Source organism: Ciconia boyciana, chromosome 1 (genome assembly GCF_034638445.1).
Source record: "Ciconia boyciana chromosome 1, ASM3463844v1, whole genome shotgun sequence".
Lineage (NCBI taxonomy): Eukaryota > Metazoa > Chordata > Aves > Ciconiiformes > Ciconiidae > Ciconia > Ciconia boyciana.
The window spans coordinates 212473948-212497273 of NC_132934.1; the positions used below are offsets into that span (position 1 = coordinate 212473948).

Consider the following 23326-nt stretch of genomic DNA (forward strand, 5'->3'; position numbering starts at 1 on the left):
GACTCCCACCACAATATCTGCCTTGTTGGCCTTCCCCCTGATTCTTACCCATAGACACTCCACCGTAACGTCACCATCATCGAGCTCTAAACTATCCAGACACTCCCTAACGTACAGGGCTACCCCACCACCTCTCCTGCCTCGCCTGTCCCTCCTGAAGAGTTTATAGCCATCCATCGCTGCACTCCAGTTGTGCGAGTCATCCCACCACGTTTCCGTGATGGCAACCATATCATAGTTTTCCTGATGTACAATGGCTTCCAACTCCTCCTGCTTGTTGCCCATGCTGCGTGCATTGGTTTAGAGGCACTTCAGCTGGGCTGTCGTCCACGTCTCCTTCATAGAAGAACACCCCTTGTGTGCTTTGAGGCATTTCACTGGCATTTCCCACTTGGCTCCTCAGTATCCCCTAGCTCAACTCTGTTCGACTTCAGCTGTGCCCCAGCGTACCCCGCACATCTCAGAGACACAGGCCGAGTGCCCTCTCTGGCACCCGCTCCCTCTAACCGTGGCACGTCGTCCCTCAGCTTCCCTCAGGCAAGCCTGATGTTATCCCCCTCCCCCTTCGAGTCTAGTTTAAAGCTCTGTCGATGAGTCCTGCAAGCTCCTGAGCAAAGATTCTCTTTCCCCTTTAAGAAAGATGAATCCCATCAGACGCCAGCAAACCTGGTGCTGTGTAGGCCATCCCGTTACCAAAAAAACCAAATCCGTGGTGATGACACCAGCCACGGAGACATGAGTTGATAGATTGGGTGTCTCTGTTCCTTCTAGTGTCACTGCCCACAACTGGAAGGAGAGAGGAGAAAATAACCTGTGCTCCCGAGTCCCTTACTAGCCGTCCCAAGGTCCTGAAGTCCCTTTTGATTGCCCTAGGACTTCGTGTTGCAGCTTCATCGCCCCCCACATGGAAGAGCAGTAGGGGGTAATAGTCCGAGGGCTGTACCAGGCTAGGGAGTATCCTCGTGATATCCTTCACCCGGGCCCCAGGGAGGCAGCAGACTTCCCTAAGAGGAGGGTCCGTCCGGCATATTGGACCCTTGGTTCCCCTCAGAAAGGAGTCACCCACAACTATAACCCGTCTTCTCTTCCTTGTGGAGGTGGTGTTAATACGAGAGGTATGTTCTTCTGATCTGGGCAACACCTCTGGTGTAGATAGACTGTCGTCCCCATCCTCCATTGACTGGCCTTCCACCTCCAGGGCCTCATACCTGTTGTACAGAGGCACCTGGGGAGAAGAGGTGGGCAGGGAGGGCCTTCGCCTGTCGCCACGAGCGTGGACTTGCCTCCATTCACTCTCCTCCTTTGAGCTGCTGCCTTCAGTCTGGTGGGGGGGGGGTAGAGGATCCCCTTGATTGTGGGTTCTTACTGGTAGCTGCTGCTGCTCCTGTTCCTGTCTCAGGGGGGCAGAGCATGGCACCACCAGTCGATCTCTTTCTCAGCCTCCCTGATGCTCCTTAACCTTTCTACCTCCTCCCGAAGCTCTGCCACCATGCAGAGCAAATCATCCACCTGGTCACACCTCACACAGCTGTCCGCATGGCTGCCATGCGTGAACAGTGAGAGGCCCAGGCACTCCCTGCAGCCCGAGACCTGAGTGGCCGCATGTTTTTGTGGGAGCTCCATCTGGGGAGCCATATCCACTTTGGCGAGCACAGAGGGCATCGCTTTCTGATGAGTGAAGACCATAGCTGAGTTTCTTCTGGAAGGATGGGGACTACCGAATGAACTCACTTTTTACAGTTCCTCTTGAGCTAGTAGGGTGCCTTTGCCTTCCCTACACGCCCTGCCCGCGCAAACTGCCGCGCAAACTGCCGCCCCACGCCCTGTTTGCCCGTCCTGGTTGCCGCACTCCCTGGGAGCTGCTCTTGTACGGGAAGGGAATTGCCGCCATCACTCTTGTCACCGCCAACGCTGAGTCAGAGCCGGGCCCTCATCAGGAGCTCCCTCCTTCCTGCTCAGGGGCTGGGCCATGGCTGCGGTAGCCCTCTCTCTCCATGCCCCCTTTTTTTTTTCCTCCCTTCCCTGCGCGGTTTTGCCGCGGTTTAGCCTCAACGGTCCCCCGACGTGGTCCTCTGTCTCAGAGCTCCTCGCCTCGGAGGCTTCGCTGAAAATCCAAATTTCCAAATATTCCTTGAGTTCCTGAAGAAAATTCTGAATTGTCTGCTTTGAATAGTTCCTTAAGTATCCGAGGATGAATTTCAGCTGGTTTCTAAGCATCTTATTTGTCTAAGTTCTAACTTGGTTTTTGCCTTTGTCTGGTTTACAGACTTATGTCTTTGTTTCTTCATAACTGCCCTAACTGGATGGTAATGGATTCTTTTTTAAAGAAAGCAAAAGCAAAAAATACACTAAACATTTGAACTCTCTCAGTCTCTCTTTTAAGTAGTCTTTCTTCCAGCTGTTTAGGAAACTAATTTATTACTTGGTTTTCTATTCTCATCATATATATTCTTGCTACCTTTTCTAATCCTTGCTAGTTAGAGTCCATTTTACATCTTGCTCTTCTGACTTTGTCCAAAATTTTACCTAGCATTTATAACTTTTTAGAACTTAGAACTTCTTTTTAGAACCACAGTAACTTGACACAACTTCGACTTTTTGAATGTTGATTACCTGAGTTTCATATCATCAAAAGGCTCTCAAGTACCGAGGTTAATTTCTTACTAGACTCGCTATCATTCCACTCTTAATATTTTCTTCTTAACTAAACAGCTACAACTTCTCAATTAACTGTTACTTTAAAACTTGCTCCCTGTGGGATTTTCCACATCAGTTCTGAATGCACAGCAGACTGGTTTTGAAGTTCATCTTACTTATTCTTCTGAATTTCCTCATTCCTTTCCAGCACAAAATCATAAATTTGCCACTACATTAATTGCTCACTCAAGGGCAAGTTGTGTTTCATTTTCCCATTTTCAGGCCATTCTTCCTTACTGGTCAGAATAAAATCTGGAACTACCTGACTTATACTTGCTTTTTACATATTCCCCACCAAAAAGTTTCATGAATGTTTGGTCAGTTTGGAGGGGATCTATTTCAATAAAGGGAAGTCGTGCCAAATTCTCTATAATCAGTGGAAAGAAATAGACACCTTTCCAGCACAATATTCACCTGATCTGTGCAAAATGTCTACTTTAGGGCAAGGTAAATTGTACTCCAGAAATGGCTACATCTTTCTGTTAGCTACAGAGGGAGCCTAAAGGGTTGTATGCCCTGCGCTTCCCAATATCAACAAAGCCTGAATTTAGATTAATCCACTATTTGCTCCTAAGGAGCTTAATCTACCTGCCCTTCTAGCTGGTGTTATCCTATTAACATATGACAGCACTTGTGCTCGCAGCTCTTTTTCTCTCCAGAGATTTTCTTTTTACAGATCTATCACAAATATCACCTACCGTGCAGTATTTCTCATTTGGATAAGTTTGGCAACACATTCTCCCTTGATTTCCAAACAAGTTCTACTTCTTTAAAACAGTCCGATCATGTGACTTGACCTACCCTTTTAAATCACTGCACTGATTATATACTAACATTCCCAATATATAACATACAATCCTCTATACATGACAACAAGCAAGTTTACATAGTTATATTTTTCCCATTGGCTAATTAGGATTATTTTTAAAAACATAAAGGGAGTCTTTATGGACAAGTGCAGCTAAAGGCCACAGAATTTGATAAACTCTCCTATGCCAGAGGACAGAGTCATATATCATCCACACCACCACAGGGCATTAAGCATCCTAAGGATATGGTCAGCGCCTCTGCAAATAAGTCTTGTAAGGCAAAGGGATTAGCTGCTATAATCCTAACACTATTACACAAGAGTGACAAACTGATGCTCCATGGAGAAAAGACTCCATACCCTGTAGAGATGATTCAAACATTTTCCAAGCCAATTGCAATTTGGAAAAAAAAAAAAAAAATCTGAGAAGTAAACCCAAATGGTATTTGCCATTTTTCTCAGTTTTGTAACTAGGTAACAAAATGCACTTTTTGCCCTAAGTAGTTTTACTGCTTTTACCATGAGCAAAAAGCCATTTTAAATTAGAAAGCTGAAAGTTTCTCTGCACCAAAGTAAGGGAAGTCAATCTGAAGGTCAATTCTAACTGTAGCAAATATAAAGCATAAATATTTGCTATAAATAAGCACAGAGTCCTTACACTCTATCCTGCTCTATATGCACACATTTGGAGTAGAAATTGGAGAACATTATATTTGTTCAAATGCATACTTTATTTTTGCTACAGATGTGAGTGAGAAGGTGGGTAGGAGTTGTGTGGGATGAACTAAGCAGAAAGAAGTGTTTAAACTGTTCATAAGGGAAAGGAAACTTCTCACAAAAAATGATAGCAGGACAATGCACAGACACAAGACAATATCTGATCACTATAGGAGACCACCTTCCCTCTACAAGGGAGAACCTTGCGTAGAAGACCAGAGGCAGTACTGAAATGAGATGCTGAAATACCAATGTTGCAAACTAACCGTCTATAACGTCATGAACCACTGACAGAAAACCCCACAGAATATTTCTGGTAGCCCTTTCCCAATGCATAGTTATTTGATTCTCAGAAAGCAGCAGGGTAAAAAAGATACTGTCTTTCCCCATATATGAATACAACCTGGTACTATGCTAGATCAAGAGGCAAATCATACAGAATTTAGTTAACTTCATTCATCTGATTCAGGTTAGACAGTAGGGAAAATGGAAGCATTACAAGAGTACTACCTGCATCTTCACAGTGCAGCCTGTTCTTTTTCTACTATTTTTCCTGTTGCTGTTGAGCAATTACCCTTCAGGAAACTTGTTTTATTTCCTTAAGGTAACCTGCAGGATGAGTTGCTTGGGAGCAGCAATCTTGCTCCAGATCAAGCAGTCTCCTTTTTCTCTTGATTCTACTTTCAGGCTACCAGCCACACTTCATCCTGCTGTGAACCACAAAGTACTAAAGCATTTCTACAGGAGAATGAAATAAAACTGATACTGCTTTTATGGTCCACAATTTTATTTTACTTTTCTTTGTGATGAAGCAAGCATGATGTTAGGTGAAAAACCAAACATCTATGATAAGGGCAAACACACATGAAATGTAAGATTCAATTTAAGACACCTAAATATAGACATGCACACATGTGGTAAGTGTTTAAGTTTAAAGTCAATGGATATCCAATCAATACAAGCCACAAAGCCTACAGAGCGATTCAACTCGCTCTACACAACTCATAGTTGGCCAGCTGGATCATTCTCTAGCCTCCATTGACTTTAATGGCAACCACACACCCAGCAAGCATGCAGATGTCTAAAGTTAAGTATCTTAATCTGAGGTTTAGTCTTTTCCACAGACACAGAATTCAGTGATCTCAAAAGTTAAGATTCAAATGCTAATGCTTGCTATTACCTCCTTATGGCTATTAATTCACCTTAATTCTCTCTTTTATATACATTTTAAACTTGATGCAGTCTTACGCAAAATTATAAAACTGTTTGAAAAACAATGTCATCGTAGGAATTCAAGGAGCAATACGCACTAATTATTTGTGTGTAAACTGTAAATCTGAATTTTGCTGCTGAACTTGCATGTGTAAACCAACTCTCTGTGCTTTAGGTACTGTACATATAGATAAAGTTGCCCACTTGGCAGTGAAAGTGCTTTGAAGCATACATGTTAAGACACCTAAAATAAGTAGGTATGTTTTATCATAATTTTGATTTGAGATTGTAAAGCAAAAAATGACGTGGCAATTTTTGTTTGAATAGGACCATATTCCTCCTCCTGTCTCCCCAGGAATTTCCCCTAAAAATTAGTGTATTCCCTTTGTACCTCTTTCCTGAAATTAAAAGATTTGTACTGCTTTCTGTCAGCAAGGGTGTATGAACTCTGTGGCCATTTTAAGCTTATGGCTCTTGGAAATCATTTGTTCTCAGGCAGGTGATTTTCACTAAACAACACTGGGTTCCCATTGCTATTTTAATAGACAATACATCCCTTAGCATTGGAAGCGGAATTTTAAATTGCAAGGATGGCATCAAGGAACATTACATTTTATTTGTACTAGAGCCTGCATTTTCATAACAGATGGTGAACTTGGGGTTACATCAGAGTTCAAGCAGCCTCTAAGTCTAGACTTGGCCCAGACTTCTCACATGATTTTAAAGAAATCAGTTAACATAATGGCACCTCATTTCCACTGCTCTAAAACTGCAATAATACTTCCATTGATATTCTGAGCTGTTTCGTTTGGGTTATACACATCTGAGACGCAAGTTAATCTGTGTGTACACAGTGCCTAGCACATCAAGTCGTGATGTCAGTATTCAAAATGCTACTTGATAATATTTACATTATACTTAATAAGAGGACAATACTACAGGGAGGGATATATTCTGTTTTGGTGATGAATGTACACTGGTGATGTATGCATTACTACATTTTAAAGACATTCAGAAGTGAGAAGGAAAATGTTTAGTTTGGTGGTAATTCACAACAGCATAATGAATTCTAGCAAGAAGAAACCAGCATTAAAAAAATCCTACCTTTTAGGGGGAAAAAAGCAGCTTATCATGAATGTAACACTATAATTCTTTTTTTCTTGCTTTTTGAAATGTTTTACCATTTGAAATGGAACATTTTCCATTATTTTTCAATTTGCCTTCAAGGTTCAAATATGATTAATTTTGTCTCTCTGCACAGAAGCATTGGGAATATCGGCCTGCTTTCTGAGATAAGTTTTAAACATTTCCAGTCAATGAACTGAAAACAGAAAAATACGGCTGTCACTGCTTCGCCTAAGATTTTAGCCAGTTTCCAAAGGCAGCTCTATATCATTAATGATCCTGTGGTGCCATCTGGTGGCTTTTGGGAAAAAATAACTCAAATTTCACTCATCCACGGGGCCAAGATTGTGGCACAATCTTTCCTAGAGCCCCTTGAGGGCTTTAGGCTTGGACCCCTCCCTATCACATAACAGCGAGCAGGCAGAAAGAGAGGCAGAGAGGTTATTGGATTTGTCCAAGCCTTATGGGCTGACTCTGGGATTATATATATCCTGTGTGTCACCCAAAGGCAATGCATCTTCCTAGCTTTGTTGGGTCTAACTCATGGATTTGCAGTCTTTTTAAGGTATTTTTATAGGTACCTTCCCAAAGGTGAGTATACACATTTCTCAACCAGTCAACACTTTGCCATATTGACAGCACAGGCATGAATTAGGAAATTGCTGTGATCCTCCTCTTCTATGCAGAAGATCGAGGCTTAAAAAAAATAAAGCACCTTGCCTAAGGTCACGTAGAAGGACAACAGCAAAATCAGAGAATTAAAGCCAGATCTGCAAAGTTTAAATCACTTACTATGCTTCCTGTCTGAAAGAAATTTAACCAAGCCTGAGTTAATTAGAAATACTAGCTTTGAGGGTACTATTTGTTCTTGGTAAATCAGACATTTGTCATGTTTTGAGAAATAAATAGGAAAACTATTTCTGTAGGGAAATAAGTGTTTCTGAAGGATGAGACAAGAAAGAATAAACAGAGATAAACAGACCTACTTTGTGCAGCCCTTATAAAATCAAGGTGTCTGGGACCCTTCACCAGACAATTGTCTAAGATTAATCTAGCTCTAAAAGTATCCTGTGCATTAAATTTGTTTCATTTCAATATGGAAAAATGGGTTCATAATAGTTATTTGTGACTAAATAAGTCAGCAGTGCCTGGCTTGGTGATTGCCTGGGGATATGCACTCAGTCTAATTTAGTAATAATTTCCATCCCTCTCTGCTGAATGATCAAATAAACTACTCTTGCATGATAAGTAAATGCTGCAGCAACACTGGTGACTTTAATTAGAATTTATGGGAAACATTGCTACGAAACAGGCAAAAATCAGGGTTAAAAATTCAACGGGGCCAGCATGCTACAGTGCTAAATATACCCTTACTTAAAAATAAAGGAAAAAGGAATTTTAAATTTGTATCTGGGCTGCTGGATTTCTGATTACTATGTACTGTGAAAGGCTTTGATCTCATAGTGCTCCTCCAGTCAGCCCTATTTTGCTGCATCTAGCCAAAGAAAAATAAATTGCATAATTGTCTTGAAGAAATTTCCATTTCTATTCTTTGGGTTTCTTGTCTGCGTTCTCATTTGCCTTCCTTATCTCTTCAGGTTGATAACCTTGTAAGAGTCTCTTTTGGTTTTCTTGCAGTTTCCTATGAACTTTCTACTTAGGGATCTCTCTAAGGCACTTGAACATCTTTTACTTGCCCGTTCTCAATTTGCTTAAAGCATTTTCAAGGAACAGGTCTAGATAAAAATATACTATTACAGTCCTCGCAACTTCAGGTTACTGCATCCCTTTCGTGCTGACTCACCAGATATTCCATAAAACACAAAGCGGCCCCAGCCACCTTTTCACACCAAAACTTTTGACAAATGGAAGGTAAATTCACTTTTCATAGAAGAGGCCAGCAGCCAACATACTCCTTAGCAATGTAGGAAAACCAGTTCCAGCTTCCTCATGAAGGGATTTAAACTTTTCCCAGGAAAGTGCTGCGTAACCATGCCACAAAGCATCCAGGCTAAAGCCACCTTCCACCCCGATGCTAACCAAAGTGCAGGCAAGGGTGCAAGATTCACAGGGACAGAAAGCACGACAGCAGCCGTGAGAGTGACCCTGCAGCCTAGTGGGTCCGTCACTCATCTGGGATGAATAATTCCTGTGTGTCCGTTCTTTGCCTTAAGGCTATTTATGTACTTCACATGAAACAGCCACAACTGTTATCAATTTGGGCTAGTTTCTTCTTTCTGTAAGGCGGTGTAATGTGAATAGATATTTAACTACATTTTCAAGGCTTTCATTGTCATTCAAAATCCTTTACGTTCAGATTGTTTCAGTCAGATGTTCAATTACTCGACAGAGCCTAAAACATAAATGCTCTGTTTTTTAAATGTGTGCTATCAATATATACATGAAAGAAAAATTAAAACGATGTTTTTGAGACTAAATATGCAAAATATAACCTCAGGCTACGAAGCCTTTTATCCCCTAAAATTTGAAAATGAATTTCAGAGTGATCATCAAATTCATTAGAGGCACAGAGATAATTAACATAACCTAATTAATCTCCTTCTTGTATTGGGCCAGTTGCTAAGCAGTGTAGTGCACACTAGATGGCACCCCCAGTCTAGAGGAGTTCATCCCACTGCTTTTTCTCCTCGAAGAAAAGCTGAAATTGAGAAATATCTTTGGACTCAGTCGTGCATTTTGGGCAAAATGGAACTGGATGATGGGCTAAACTGGGAGATGCTGAGGTCTGCACTGTGTTTAGGTCTTCTCTGCGGTGTTGCCAGATTATAGCTAGCATTAAGCAGAGAAAAGTCTCACTCTGAGCTAAGTGCAGGTAACACCACTAACAAATGCAATAAAAACCAAGAGCAAATAAACAAAATATTCAGCGATAAACTGTTTCCAGCTTGGATTTCACAACATGGAACCCAAAAAGACTTCTTTCTGTGTCCCTTGCAGTATAGACAAAGAAGAAGATTAAGCAGTTGGCCAGCGAAGCCCAACACAAATACTTACAGACAAAATTTGATCTCCTCTCTGCAGTTCTCCGCTGAGATCGGCAGGCCCGCCTGCTAGGATGAAAGACACGAAAATGCCTTCCCCATCTTCTCCTCCCACAATGTTAAAACCAAGTCCTGTGGAGCCCTTGTGCAGGATGATTTTTCGAGGCTCTCTGTATAGAAACAAAATGATAATGTTTATCCATTCAAAACTTAGTGCGTACACATTTTTCAAGGCATCTTAAGCATACTGTGTTTTGCTTAAGACTCAATAGCCTGTTATTGCCTAAATAAACTATTTAACAAATGAGATAAATCTGTTAATTAGAGAACAGATAAGGTAGGAATTAACCAGCATTATTTATTTTTTTTGTCCTCATGGTTGAATCCAAACATCTCTATTAATTTTAGCCCACTGGAGTCATCTTCACTAAGTAATGGATTTATTAAAAGAAAAACCAAAACACTGAAGATATTTTATAATCTAATTTATAGCAATACTATATATACAAGTAGAATCAGTCTTTACGTGGCACGTTTTTTATTTTAAGTTCTAGTCTTGCTCTTTATACAAATGAACAAAGAAAAAATGTAAAACTCTAGGCAAAGCAATGGCAAGTGTGTTTGATCCTGACAGATTTGGAGCAAATAACATTTGCATGATCAAGCTAATAGAGCAGAATCTCATGAAGTTTGACATTATCAGGAGCTTGCAATTGTAAAGTCACAGCAGCTTTGTCACTGAAGCAGACTGAGGGATAGCTGCTTTTGTCTTACTGGTTTAAAAAGTTGTTCATTATGATGGAAATCAATAAATAATAACAGCTACATCTCATACAGCACTTTCCATATGTAAATTGAAAATATGCCCCTAAGGATGTAAACATAATAACAGGCAATTTAGTGATGGGAAAACTTATGTCCAGAAAGAGATGACTTTCCTAAGCAATCAGGGTAGCATCCTTGAGAAAGTGTCCCGGGTATTCCGGTTCCCAAGCTCTACTCTACATACGAGGCCTCAGATCTGTCTCTCCCTTGGACACACAAGCACACACAACCATATATACATACACCCCCCCCATATTTATTGGTACTTACCCCATTTCAAATCCCTCTAACAATTTACTTTTCAGAAAAAGTGTAAATGCTGTTATATTAGTATGTATAAATCTTAAGCCCGGCCCTGCAAATACTCACAAACACATACATTTATGTGTCTGTGACTCCTCACAGAGAAATAGGATGTTCTAATTCTCAATTTTTACAAATTTTACAAGTTACCAGCAAAGTGACAATTGTAAACACACACACACAACATCTACAGAAACATGCTCCAGAATGCTTCTTGTGAAAAAGATCCAGTATTTCCTGTGTACTGTATAACAGTTCTACATCATAAGAATTTTTTTTTTCATTTCCATTTTGTTTTTAAAGAAAAAAAAAAAGAGAGTGAGAGAAGTGATGTATCAAGGGATGTCTTATTTGATGTGAGTTAAGTCTTATGGCTGTATACATGGGGACTTAACCTTTACATGATAATTCCAAAATCAGTAGGTGTTTGTTCATCTTTGCCCAGTGCTAATGTTCAAACCGTATTCCCAGCTTGATCATGATCTTTAAATAACATCTCAACTTTCTGAAACTGAAGCTTAATATTTTTGAAAGAAAATCTAAAGCAAATTTTTTATAATATTTTTAAAGGTGATTGTAACCTTTAGTGAAAGTATTAGTCCTACTCCATATGGTCCTCCATCTTATAACTTTTTGTTAGCACTGTATATTCAGAAAACAACCCTTTAAAAATACAGCTGTGAGAAAGAGACGTATTGTCTTGAGTTTGTATATTCTTGAAGTATTTTTAACCAATCAGAAAATAAAGGGGGGTTTCTTTTCTTTTGGATCATTGCCGTTGATTTGCCTTGTAGCAACACTTTTAGCACCTTCTTAAATATGTGCAGGTTAGACATAATTTAATCCAGATCTAAGAAGTCTAAACAGGTTTTTAATTAGGAAGAGTGGCCTGATGGTTGGAGCAAAACTAGGACAGCGAGCTGGAAGCGTGGATTCCTTCCCCCGCTTAGCCCATGCGCTGCTGAGTGATCTTGGCAAGTAATTTGTTCTTCCAGCTTCAATTTCCTCATCCACAAACTGATACGGTGACACTTGTCGTCTTTGAGTCCTACACATCAAAAATACTTTGCGAGAGTTGAGCTACTGCCATTATTATTTACCTGGGTATTGAGGAAAAAGAGTCAGTAAAGTAAAAGAAATACATTTGCATGCTCTGCTGGTGAGAAATCAGAAGAGCTCTTGTTCAAAATGAAACTGAGTATTTCCACATATGACAGACAGCTTGGATCATAAAGTTGAAAGCCAGTGCTATGGGCAAAACTAGGTCAATACAACTGGGTATCCACTGAATAGCAAGCTGTGCAGCTCAACAAAAAGTTGGCCCAGTTATTAATCCCTGTCTCTGATCAAGTCAGCAGATTTATGCCTAAAACGCTGTCAGTGCTGGTTTGTAATTTTGGCCTTTTGACAGCAAAATTCACATTCTGCTCTTGGATGATTATGTTCCGAGGAAGCTCAGACAATAACGGGGAAATATCAGAAGCCGTGATTAGAACACAATGGGTTTTGGCTCCTGCTCTTCAGCCTAATCAGGTCATTTTGGTCATGACTCAAATTTGGCTGTATTTGGCTGGGTACTGACCAACCGTAACATATCTTCATCTTTCTTTCATATCTGAGTATCCTGCAGAATCTGAAAGGTGGATTCAAGAACACACAAGCGTTGCCTTCATCATCATAGAAACAACCTTTAGCCATGACTATACTGCAAAAACTACAGGAAGCAGAAGGTATATGCCAATTCACCATAGTATAATAAATGACTAAGGATTTTTAAATATACCATGGTTCACACTTGCATAGTGTGCTTAGTATGAAAATGAAAAAAACCCTTATGATGATAAATAAAGCTTTGTAGCATGCTATGAAGTGAAAGCAGGAAAAGTGTCTCAAACAAAAAACCTACAATATGAGCCACTGACAAGGTCCTCTCTTAAGAGTAATGCAGAAATGAGTTATCTGTCAGTACCTTAGCCACACTCAAAGAAAAGGCTAGTTTTGATAAAGCTAAAGATGAGGATGTTCCATATTTATTCATCTGGTATAAAAATTTATAGTCATCTCTCTTAATATGATGGTTAAGGGGATCTAAGAACAGGTGCTCCAGTTTTTCTTGAATATCTGGGAAGCAACATTAGGAAAGACTCCTTTGCCTCTATTAAAATTCTTTATGAATCTAATTGTCGTACACATGAAGGGACTTTAAGCAGAATGCAGATAAACGCTGTTAAGGAGGTAATGGAATTAAAGACTTAAAGATGACATGGTGATGGGAGAGTAAGAAGTGAAAGAAAAATAACTCAAATGTGAACGATGTTTTCTTGCAGTAAATGCGCTCAGTAAAAATGTGTAGTTCTCTACAGAAAACAGCAACCAAGGCAAAGGTAATCTCAGGGTAACTTCTTTTCAAAGCTCACTGCTTTGGTTGGAGACAATAGGTGGCACTCTGTAGCTACCTAGTAAAAAGGAACAGTCTAACAGCCAGTGTTTCTGAAATGCACGTTTCTGCCTCCAGCTTTAACTACTTATCCCGTTTACGATTTCTTCTGTGATAAATACAGCTGAAGGTAAGTTTCTAGGTGTAACAAAGCGTACTAGCACTTTAATTCTGTGTGTGCGTGTTTTATGCCCTCCTGCAGCTTTGTACCAAATACAAACAGAGAAGAGCAGCAGGGGAAATCAAGCAGAAATTAGAAAGGAGTGTGAGATGAAAACATTCCTGGACTGAGAAGACAGCGGGGGGGGCAAAAAAAAAAAGAAAGGAAAAAAAGAGCAAAGAAAAGAGAGAACAGGATAAAGGGAGACGGTGCATCTGTAAAGGAGAACAGGGAAGAAATTAAAAAGGTAGAGAAAGAAGAAAGGAGGATTCACTATAAGAGAGCCAGGAGCAAAGGAGCAAATAAAGTGCTGCAATCCACACAAATTTACAGGCTCAGAAATCAATGGGAGAATCAATTTGGATGGACTTGGTTGCTTGCTTCAGGGAATGCATCAGATCAGATTCTGTAAAGCACATTATAAATGGCAGGCATGATGTAAGAGCAAAGTATTATTACATTAATATTTGAAACCAATAAGTAGTAATAAATCAGAGTGGGTAAAGCTTCGACACTTAAGAAAATTTCTCCTGTCATAAAAACGCAATTAACAAAAATAAATGAAAAAAAAAGCATTTTTCCTCCTGAACATTTTTTTGGCCCATAGTTGTTTTATTTGTTCATTATCTTGAAAATAACTAAGTGTTTTGTATTTGCAACATTTGTACTGAATATTTGTTTTGATTGGTTTACTCTTTTACAATAAGAAAATGATAAGACAAAAAAAATGAGTATCCCTATCATCCTTCTATAGATTGTGAATACATGGTAATTATAGATTTAATTTAAGAGATTAAAACCTGGACTGATAAATGAAGGCGAAGAGCTTTCTGAAAACAAGTAATTTTAAAAGTAACTAACTGAAAGAAAATCCATTTTTAATTTGCTTATTTTGTGCCGCTGGCTACATAAAGCTCCGTCTTTCTGTTTCTTTTGCACCATCTATAAAATTGGGGCATTGAAATGATTTTGTGCTTTTTGGAACATCTACAGAAATATTAAGCACACTGGGTGTTTTCGAATATCAGACCCTAGAGAGTTCTTCAGTTATATACAATCAGTGAGGTATCCGAAATCTGCAGGGACTTTGAAATATGGCTTTGATCTTGCTTTGGCTGCAGGTTTTTTGTCATTCTGGTGTTTTGTTGTTTTGTGGTTTTTTTTTCCAAAAAGGCTGTTTGCTTCACAAAGGATATTGAAATCATACATCCATTCATGCACATGCTGATTTGGTGTTACAGTAACACACATCACAGAAAGCCCTGAAGAATATTTATTTATCTTACTGCTTGCATTAGGGTAGCACCCAGGCTCCAACTAAGGCCCCACACCCTCTGTGCAAAGCACTAGACCCACATAAGGCAACAAAAACCATTCAAGCTACTTAAAGTAGCAAATAGCAGGAGGGAAAATTGAAGTAGAGAGAATCGTATTAGTTGGTTAAAGTCACACATTAGTAGTACATCGGGGGAAAAACCCCCCACATCTAAGGGATCAAAGCACCCTTCTCTGGGTGTTTGGCTTCTGACAATTCACTGCGTGAGCACTGAGCTATGCCTGCTTAGAGTCAGCTGGCTAATCGAGCCGTTTCTTTAGCAGTACAATACTTCTAGTTTTCCTCTCGTGCTTCAAAAAAATCCTGATAAATAACTGCATGTCTATTTCAGGCAGCCAAAGGACATTCACACTGGAACGACCTAAAAAAGGTAATTCAAATAGATTGAGCATTCTTCTTCACAGCATTTAACACAGAAAGCTAGGATGGACGGAGAATGTGCGAGTGTGTATGGTGTTTTAAAATCTGATTAGTCATACAAGAGATAATTTGAAATCTTAGGTGGCTGAAGGCCTGGAATATGCACACACACCTTTTTAAAAGACTTTGAAGTTCAAGCAAAACCAAACTTACTTGGCTTATTTGAATTTTCTTTTATACCTTCTACAACCCTGCTTCACAACAATTTAGAGAGAAAACTCTCTGTAGTGCTCTTCTATTGTTTTATTGCAATATCTGTGGCATCTCGGCTGTTACTTTTCCCCTTGTTATTCCCCTCTTAGGCTGGGCAAAATCTTTCCATTACGATGCGAAACAGCATTACCCCTTGCCTTCCTCCCCAGCCCTCCCTCTGATCTACCTTTCTTGTGAGGTTTCCAGACCACCACGACCTGGCAGCTGAAGGGAGCTGGCAGAGCCTCCTTTCTCCTTCCTCTCGCCAGTCCCCAGCCCTTCACCATCTCAGAGCCTGGGACAGGCTGACCGCTCGCTGCTACCCATCAGTGCCGCACCTGGCCCAGTGAGGTCTGATCCCTGATTTGTGCCTTGAATTATTATTATCCTGATTTCAATTATGATTGAAAATAACAAAAATAAGGAAACCTTCCTCTTACCTATTGCTGTCACATTGAGCATCACAGTCCAGAGGGGTAACTTCGCCTTCTCAAACCGAGACAATGTTTGGTCATGTGCAGAGAATTCATTTTCATTACATATTATTGATTAGTGACTTATTATTTCATTTTACTAAATGTTGATGTACTAACAACTAAGCATTTTTAGCCTTTATTGAGATGTTCATTTATCGTATCACATAGCAAAATACAATTTTGCTTACTACAGTTACCCATTCTGCTTGAAACGAGTATTTTATCTGTTTATTTGACTACAGTTTCCTCGGCATTTCTTGTTGATTGAACGCTGGCATTAACTGTAGAAGCAGTACTTTATCCTAACTTTAATACTGACTACATTTTAAATGCATTTATTCCACAAACATCATGTCTAACTTGTCACAAACTTTGAAGTATGTTTAATACAAGGGAACCTACTGGGAGCCAGGCTTCAACCTGACTGATGCATGCATGAGTGCACTGGCTTATACATGTGCAACTTTATTTGTTTTGTGGGAACCCCTCTGGACTGTAACAGTCTTTCATTTTGTCTTTTGTAGAGAAATTAAAGCCTGCACACCAGGCAATGTTTTCTGCTTACAGCTGGCAAGATGGAATTGGCATACAGGAATAATCTCTTATTTGAATAGTGAAACTGGTCTATATTTTTACCACGATGCCTGACGTTTACTTCAAATGCACAGGAGTACATCGCCTAGATTTGAGAAATCTCATTGATTTCTAGAGCGACAATGTAGGACAGCTAATGTCCTCTTTAACTCTGAAAGGGAGATGATTATTCCAGTACGCTTATTCATTTATACTTTGTCTCACATAAGCACTTGTCTCTCTTCCCTGACCAAAGAGGTGCATTATTTACATGCTAACAATGAAAATAAATCCTGAAAACTGCATCGCTGTTCCACCTGCTATACCCGACACAGGCAACTTCATAATAGAAAGGTTGCTTTGCGTCCTGCTTTTAAAAACTATTGGTTCCATATTGGAACCACTTTTCTATAAACTATTACTTACAGCAGTTGATGGCTCTATTTACCATGAATGCTCCAGCTTTTCAGTTTGTAAACAAAGCTAGATGAGATGGAAATGGTGATAGGCAACCACATTGCACTGTCAGCTGACAAGAAGTATTCGAAGGCTAAGAGAATACCTAAAAATAGCAGTGCCTCTAACCCATGTTTCGAAATGTCAATACACAGTCCGTTAGTAGCAAGCATCCAGAGTTACTTTATATATGACACTTTTGAAACACAAAGCAGTCTGTAGTATCTGTCCTGTTCAGAATAAAAATTCTTACCCTTAGTCATGGTTCAAATGCTGTTTATTTATGTAGAAATATTTATATATATTTGAGATACTCAGTCACGTTGATAAATTAGTTTAAAATTTCCATCAAAACACTCTTGATCAAATAAGTTGAAATCCCAGTTTCTAAGCAGCTCAGCAGAAGAGATGACTGGTAGCATATAAAATACAATTTAGTGTGATGTCAGCTGCAGAGAGAATAGCTATCATACAGCACTAACATTATAGCTTCGTGCGATAGTACAGCAGGATTTCCAAATAACAGGTTTTAGTTTTCATCCAATATTTTTCCTATTTTGAATACTCACAGTTAAAATTGTTCATTAAAACCATTTCAAAAAACTCAAACCAATGATATTTTCAAATTCAAACGTTGTAGTTTTCTTGGTTTTAAACCACACAAATAAACCATTAGGGAAGTTACTAATTAGATTGTACTAATGATGACATCAGACACCTGTGAAGTTCATGCTTTTATACACATAATAAATCTGTTCACCTCAGTTAATATAGTACAGTTATTACACTGTGAAGAATATATGGCTTGAATATAAAGAAAATTTAATCTTTAAAGACATCTTTATTTTTTTCACCTTGCTGCTCATTATTTTTTCTGTATTTGAAGTCCACAAAAGCCCTCCCTAAAAAAAAAAAAAAAGTTTCTATATATGAATCCATTACCTAGATGAAAAAACTATTAAAGTTTTTTAAAAATCTATTCTAGCCAGCTCAATTATCACATATTCAACAGGGTGGAAAGGAATAAATGCCAGCAAATGCAATTCCCCCTGTATTTCTTTAACCCTCCCGTATTTCATTTCTCCTTCACAGGACCCAATAATTATATGACTTCAGTGACTACAGAGCCAGTCACACAGAGCCAGCATGCAGGCCACAAATCTAAGTGTGTGCTAGGGATGCCTTGCCGGTAAAGCAGCTATTTACAAAATGCATCTCAAAAGCAATATAATGAGTCACCTAAATACAGGACTCTACTGATGGAAACCCAGTTCCTAAAGGAGAAAAATAACTTTGTTTTGACCTCAAATTGTATTAGCTATAAACATAGTTAGCAGCATGGACTTCATAGAAACATTAAAATAAATCGAGCTTTAACATAATGAAACATTTAGGGCTGAGCTGATTACTTATTTTTGCTCAGCGGTGTAACAGGCTAACAGTCCCACTTTCCTATGTGAAATGAAATATGACTCAGTGCAAGTTGATTAGTAATAATTACAAGCCAGATATTCTTCTACCTCCTAAACAGCAGGAGACCTGTAATATCAATTGCAGATTTCCTGCGCTCTAATGATTCATACACAATATATGCAAGTTGTCTGCGTGGCCAGTACAGATTCTGCAATTTATCTAAAAATTCAGGTAGACAGATTGATTTCCAAATTTCAATAGGAGTTTAAACCTGTAGGATACCTCCTTAATTATGGAGTCCAGTAGACCAAAACAGAGACATCATAATAGAATTTCTTTCTTTAAATCTCAATTTAGCAAATTATTTTTTTTTCTTTTTCTTTTTTTTTCCCTCCAATCACCATTTTAATTGATAAGCTTGTTCTTGAAGCTCAGTTTTATTTCAAACATCAATTTATTCATGAGTTGATTTGAGGAAAAGACAGGAGAATTTATTATGACTCTTTCTGTTCGTTAGAGAGAAAGAGAGAGATAAAGAAAAAAAAATCCCAAATGAGGCTGTTAAAGCACTGTGACAGGTTGCCCAGAACTTGTGCAATCTCCACATTTGGTGATAGTCACAGCTTCACTGGACAAGACCTGGAGCAACCTGATCTAACTTGAAATTAGCCCTGTTTTAAGCAAAAAGGTTAGATGATCAGGGCTTCATTTAGAGAATTACCTTCCAGATGACAGCCCTTAAGCCATATGCACCTTTCCTGTAGCAATTTCATTATTCACTCTTGTTTTCAATGAGTAATTACTATAGCTGTCCTACACATTTTAAATAAAAACTTAAAATCTTAGCTCTCAGATCTAGATAAGAAAGAAAAAAATGAGACTTGTTAGAAAAACATTGCAGGCTTCACTTTAGGAGTGGATTATTTCACATATCGACCATTTTATTTTCAGACTGCCCCACAGTAAGGTTGTAACATAAAACAAAATACAACAAGATAACATCTTTCCTCTGTGGAAACTTTGGATTCTCACTTTTATGACAAGAAAGAAAAGTTTTGAAATAGGACCTGAGAGCAGCCAGTGACAAGTTATTTACCTATGCCTACAAAATAGTTCAAACAGTTCCACATTTCTATGGGAGGGGAGAAACAAATCTAATATTTTTTGTAAACTATGCCCGTCAGTGCAACCAAAATCCGTGTTTATTAAATATCAGCTTTTCTAATACCATAAAGATGCAAAATGATTAACTGTGGTTGTGAATTATTCATATTTTACCCAATTATTTCTGTTAAAATGGCGTCAGCTAAGTACTCAGAGCTATACCTCTACAATTAACACATTCATATACACAGATATACACCAGCACAACATTATTATTCTCTAGCAGTACTTCTTCATCCTTAGTTTGGGACACTGCTTTGTCAAAAAGAACTCATGCATACATTAAGAAAATAGAGTAAGACTTCACTGGGCATTTCTATGATTAGTGGGAACCATTTTACAACTAACACATGTAAATATTAATGCTAGTCAAGTGAGATGAATGGAAGAGATCGTAGTTAATATATCTCCATGACAGATATTCTCATCTCCGTGAAAACCAAACCTTTCAGTTTAAGTATCTAGAAAGGATCAGTACGAATTTGAAAGTATTTATTTCTGCATTTCACAGACTTAAACATTTGGTACGCAAAACCACATCTAGTTAACAGCTATGTGTATGTGGGTAGTTCAGTGTCTGGCTTAGTGGTATCTGAGAGCTCTACAGGCAGCTTCAACAGAGAATCATCTTACCCTTCCACAGAAATGGTCCGCTGCAAGCTCACTGTGGGTGGACGCGTTGCAGTGCTGTGCTGGGAATGACTGTATGACCAAGGAAGAATAAAGAAAAGCATTTGTTAAAGAAATACAAGTTTCTTTTATTCTTATTGTCCCTAGCAGTTTAGCTAACGCCAAAATAGAAATAACAATCAGATTGTTTTACACGTGTCTAAAGCATTTTGACTTCAGTGATGCTCATCTCTTCAAAAAAGGGCTCAACCCTACAATCTCTCTTGTTTAAAATCAGGTTTCATTCCTCCTTAAGAGCAGACAATGAAGAGAATACTTCCCCCTTATTTTTCTTACTCTTTTAAAAATATATATACACACAGTTCAGTGACTTAAAATAACTTAGATGCTAATTGTTCTGCTAAATATACTAACCATAAAACACAAAGTTAATTCCAGAGCAGAAGGTAAAACATTAAATGATAATGTTATCAATCTAATCTTCAGTGTTTCTCAGGCAGAATGCTCAGTAAAAGAGGACATGCACTGCTTATAATTGCACCATAATGTAACTTTGAATTTTACAGATTTCAACCAACATTCACTATTTCTATCAGATTTTAAGTAGCTTGAGTTTTTTCCACATGAAATTATATCAATCTAAGACACAACATTGAGAAAAAACCATGATATTTTCTAAACAAAACACAGACTCTGTGAAAGAAAAATCTTTTTGATTGAAAATCCTGAGGTCTAATGGCTTCTCTCATATGTGTTGTCATGGTTGAGGAACCTAGTTACTATATTACATAAACCCAATAAATTACACAGTATAAGTTAACTTCATTATTGTACTATTGTATAGCAGTATCGTACCATTACTATTCACGTAAATATAAATGGATAACAACACAGCATCAGTCAAAGGCAGTTCTGTGACAATAAATTACATTCCTTATCCAAGACAATGTGTTTAAAAAATAAAAATAAAAAGCAGAAGCATCTGGATGTATCCTCTGATTAGTTTAAATGGCTACATCACATAGTGAGGCCCAGTATTAATAATGCAAAATACACATTAAAAATTAATCTTTAAGTCAGTTTTATGTCACTGATTCTACTAGCTGCAGATTTTGTCTTGCTTTCAAGCTTTGTATACAACTCGAGCTGTTTGTTTAGAAGAAGCACACCTTATTTTCATTAAAAGCTGAGACATTTGACATCAGTGGGCAACACATCTATGTTACATGCATTGTATTTTGTAGCAGAGTCAATACTGTTTGTCTGATAGAAGAGATATGATTTTTCTGCGTAGCACATAGAGTTGCGACACACGAAATCGTGCCACAGGACAAACAAAAGACCTGCTATCTGCTGGTATTCCCTGGTATGACCATTGAGCTCTTGTGTCATGTTAGCAAACTTCTGTACTCATCCTTGTTGTGAGTATTTCAGAAAGTTTGTGGGAAAGTATATTCCCCTTGTAAGAAGGACTACAGCGTTGTTTATGTGTTTTATAGCAAGACAGGATGTACAGGAGTATCATCAGTCTCTGGCACTGTGGCATGAATAGAATAGTTGAGTTGGACAAACACTGCAGAATAATATTTTATGAATATTGGTTAAAATTTCACATTAAGTTTGCATCTTGCAAATGACTTAGGACGTGTATTTTTTAATGACCCTTTTTTAGTGTTTATGCATTTTAAAAAATTTAAAGTTTAGGTTGTGGCTTGTCTTCTGTCCCTCTCCATTTACAGAGCTGGAAGGGAACATACATCCTTATGTTTCTGTACTGGCTTCCCATGCAAAATTAATAAGGAAGGGAGCAGCCTCTTCCCTGAATTTTCCCCCTGTATACATGGAACAGAAGTGGCACAGCAGAGCCATAACTCCTCCATCTTTTCCCTGTGCAGCTTGATTCTCAGAAACTTTATTCCCTGAAGTTGTATCAAGATGCGCAAATATACGGCTGGTACAAGGAACAAGAACCCAGCGGAGAGGAGGGACGATGATGTATGTCACGGCCCTCTAAGTCACACTCTATGTCAAGGTCTGTTTCTAAGAGAAGGATGGCAAAGCCATGCCTGAGCTATACTGCTGAGGCCAAACCCACAATGGAGAGTTTAAACAAGCAGCTCATATTCTTGCAACAGATGCTACATATTTTGTGGGGAAAAAATCTATTAACAAGGTAGGGCAAGTTGGCAACTGAAAGTTTCATGCAGGAGTTGGGTTTATTTCACAAATGTTGTGTAGCGTTCTGTTTTTCAAAGGAATGTTGCCATAGGAAAGGGAAGCTGAGGAATGACAGCTGATATGGCACTTTGCCTTAAAACATTTAGGCTACCCCTCCCTGTTTCAAGATCTCCTCCTTACTAGAGCCATGGCATGCTGTTACGACCACAGCCACAATATCTACATCCAACCACAACTAGCCAAACTGGCTTGAATTCTGAAAGCTTTGTTTCTTTTCCCCCAAAAGATTTCAGCATTGCCCTATTTTTACTACAGCAAACTTATTTATATAACTCTGACCAGCTTCAAAATGAGCAAAATTACGAGAGCATTAAAGGTAGGACTTTCAGCTGCTAAGTACTAAAACCAAATACTTTCCCATTTATCTACAGAATTAGTAACTGAAGACAGTCACAAAAACATATTGAGTAGTAAGCACTTGGGATGTGACTATGTTTGGAAGTTGCAAATAAAAAAATGGGCTACATTCACCAAAGTAATTCACAAAATGGTGAATTATTGCTCCTGCACTGGAAGATTCAAAATGAGGAAAGGGACCAGTTTGATCACTATAATAGACTCAGTCCCCACAGCGATGCTGCATTTTACTGATGAATTCAACTACCTTTGAGGATTGATACTTAACCCAGGCTACTTTGTGCAAAACCTGAAGGTTATAAGTTCTCTGTTTCTAAATATTTTATATAATGGATGAATAAAGACTAAGAATTTTGTCACCATACTATTCATAATGGCCTTTACAGAACTAGCAAAAACTCTTAGTCTTTATAAAAGATCTCTGTTTGACATCACACACTTTTCTTTAACATGGAACAAATTACCTTTCTGAACATAGACCTACCTAGATCTGAAGGTGGTATTGGCTGCACTGTCACAAATTTATTACTGTATTTCACTATTCACGTATGTTAAAAAAATTGGACATCTTTTTATAAATGCAAATTATTATAGTTTAAAACATATGATTCCTATTTAGAAGGTTGGTGAAAATGCTATTTAAATAGCATTAATGCTACTTAAATGAACATTCTAAGGAAAATAATTGTTGAAGCACAAAATTGAAATGAGAGCAAACAGCATTTCCAGAAGTGATTAGGAGCATCAGGTTCCTTGATTTTGGGTGTCCAGTCTAAAACACTTCC

General features: G+C 38.6%; 1 protein-coding gene and 1 long non-coding RNA gene across 9 annotated transcripts in view; one reads left to right on the plus strand and one right to left on the minus strand.

Annotated features, from left to right (window-relative positions):
- DLG2 (discs large MAGUK scaffold protein 2) overlaps positions 1-23326 on the minus strand; it is a 1049275-nt gene that overhangs the window by 229472 nt on the left and 796477 nt on the right. For all 8 annotated transcript variants that reach the window (XM_072850809.1, XM_072850805.1, XM_072850803.1 and 5 more), the window contains 2 exons: positions 19950-20018; positions 9575-9731 (listed from right to left, as the gene is read on the minus strand). In XM_072850809.1, coding sequence (XP_072706910.1) covers positions 9575-9731; positions 19950-20018 — 226 coding nt within the window. The remainder of the gene's footprint in view (positions 1-9574; positions 9732-19949; positions 20019-23326) is intronic.
- LOC140646609 (uncharacterized) overlaps positions 13180-23326 on the plus strand; it is a 44583-nt gene continuing 34436 nt past the window's right edge. Inside the window, exons 1-2 of the long non-coding RNA XR_012040504.1 lie at positions 13180-13256; positions 14954-14992. This is a non-coding gene — a long non-coding RNA (uncharacterized lncRNA). The remainder of the gene's footprint in view (positions 13257-14953; positions 14993-23326) is intronic.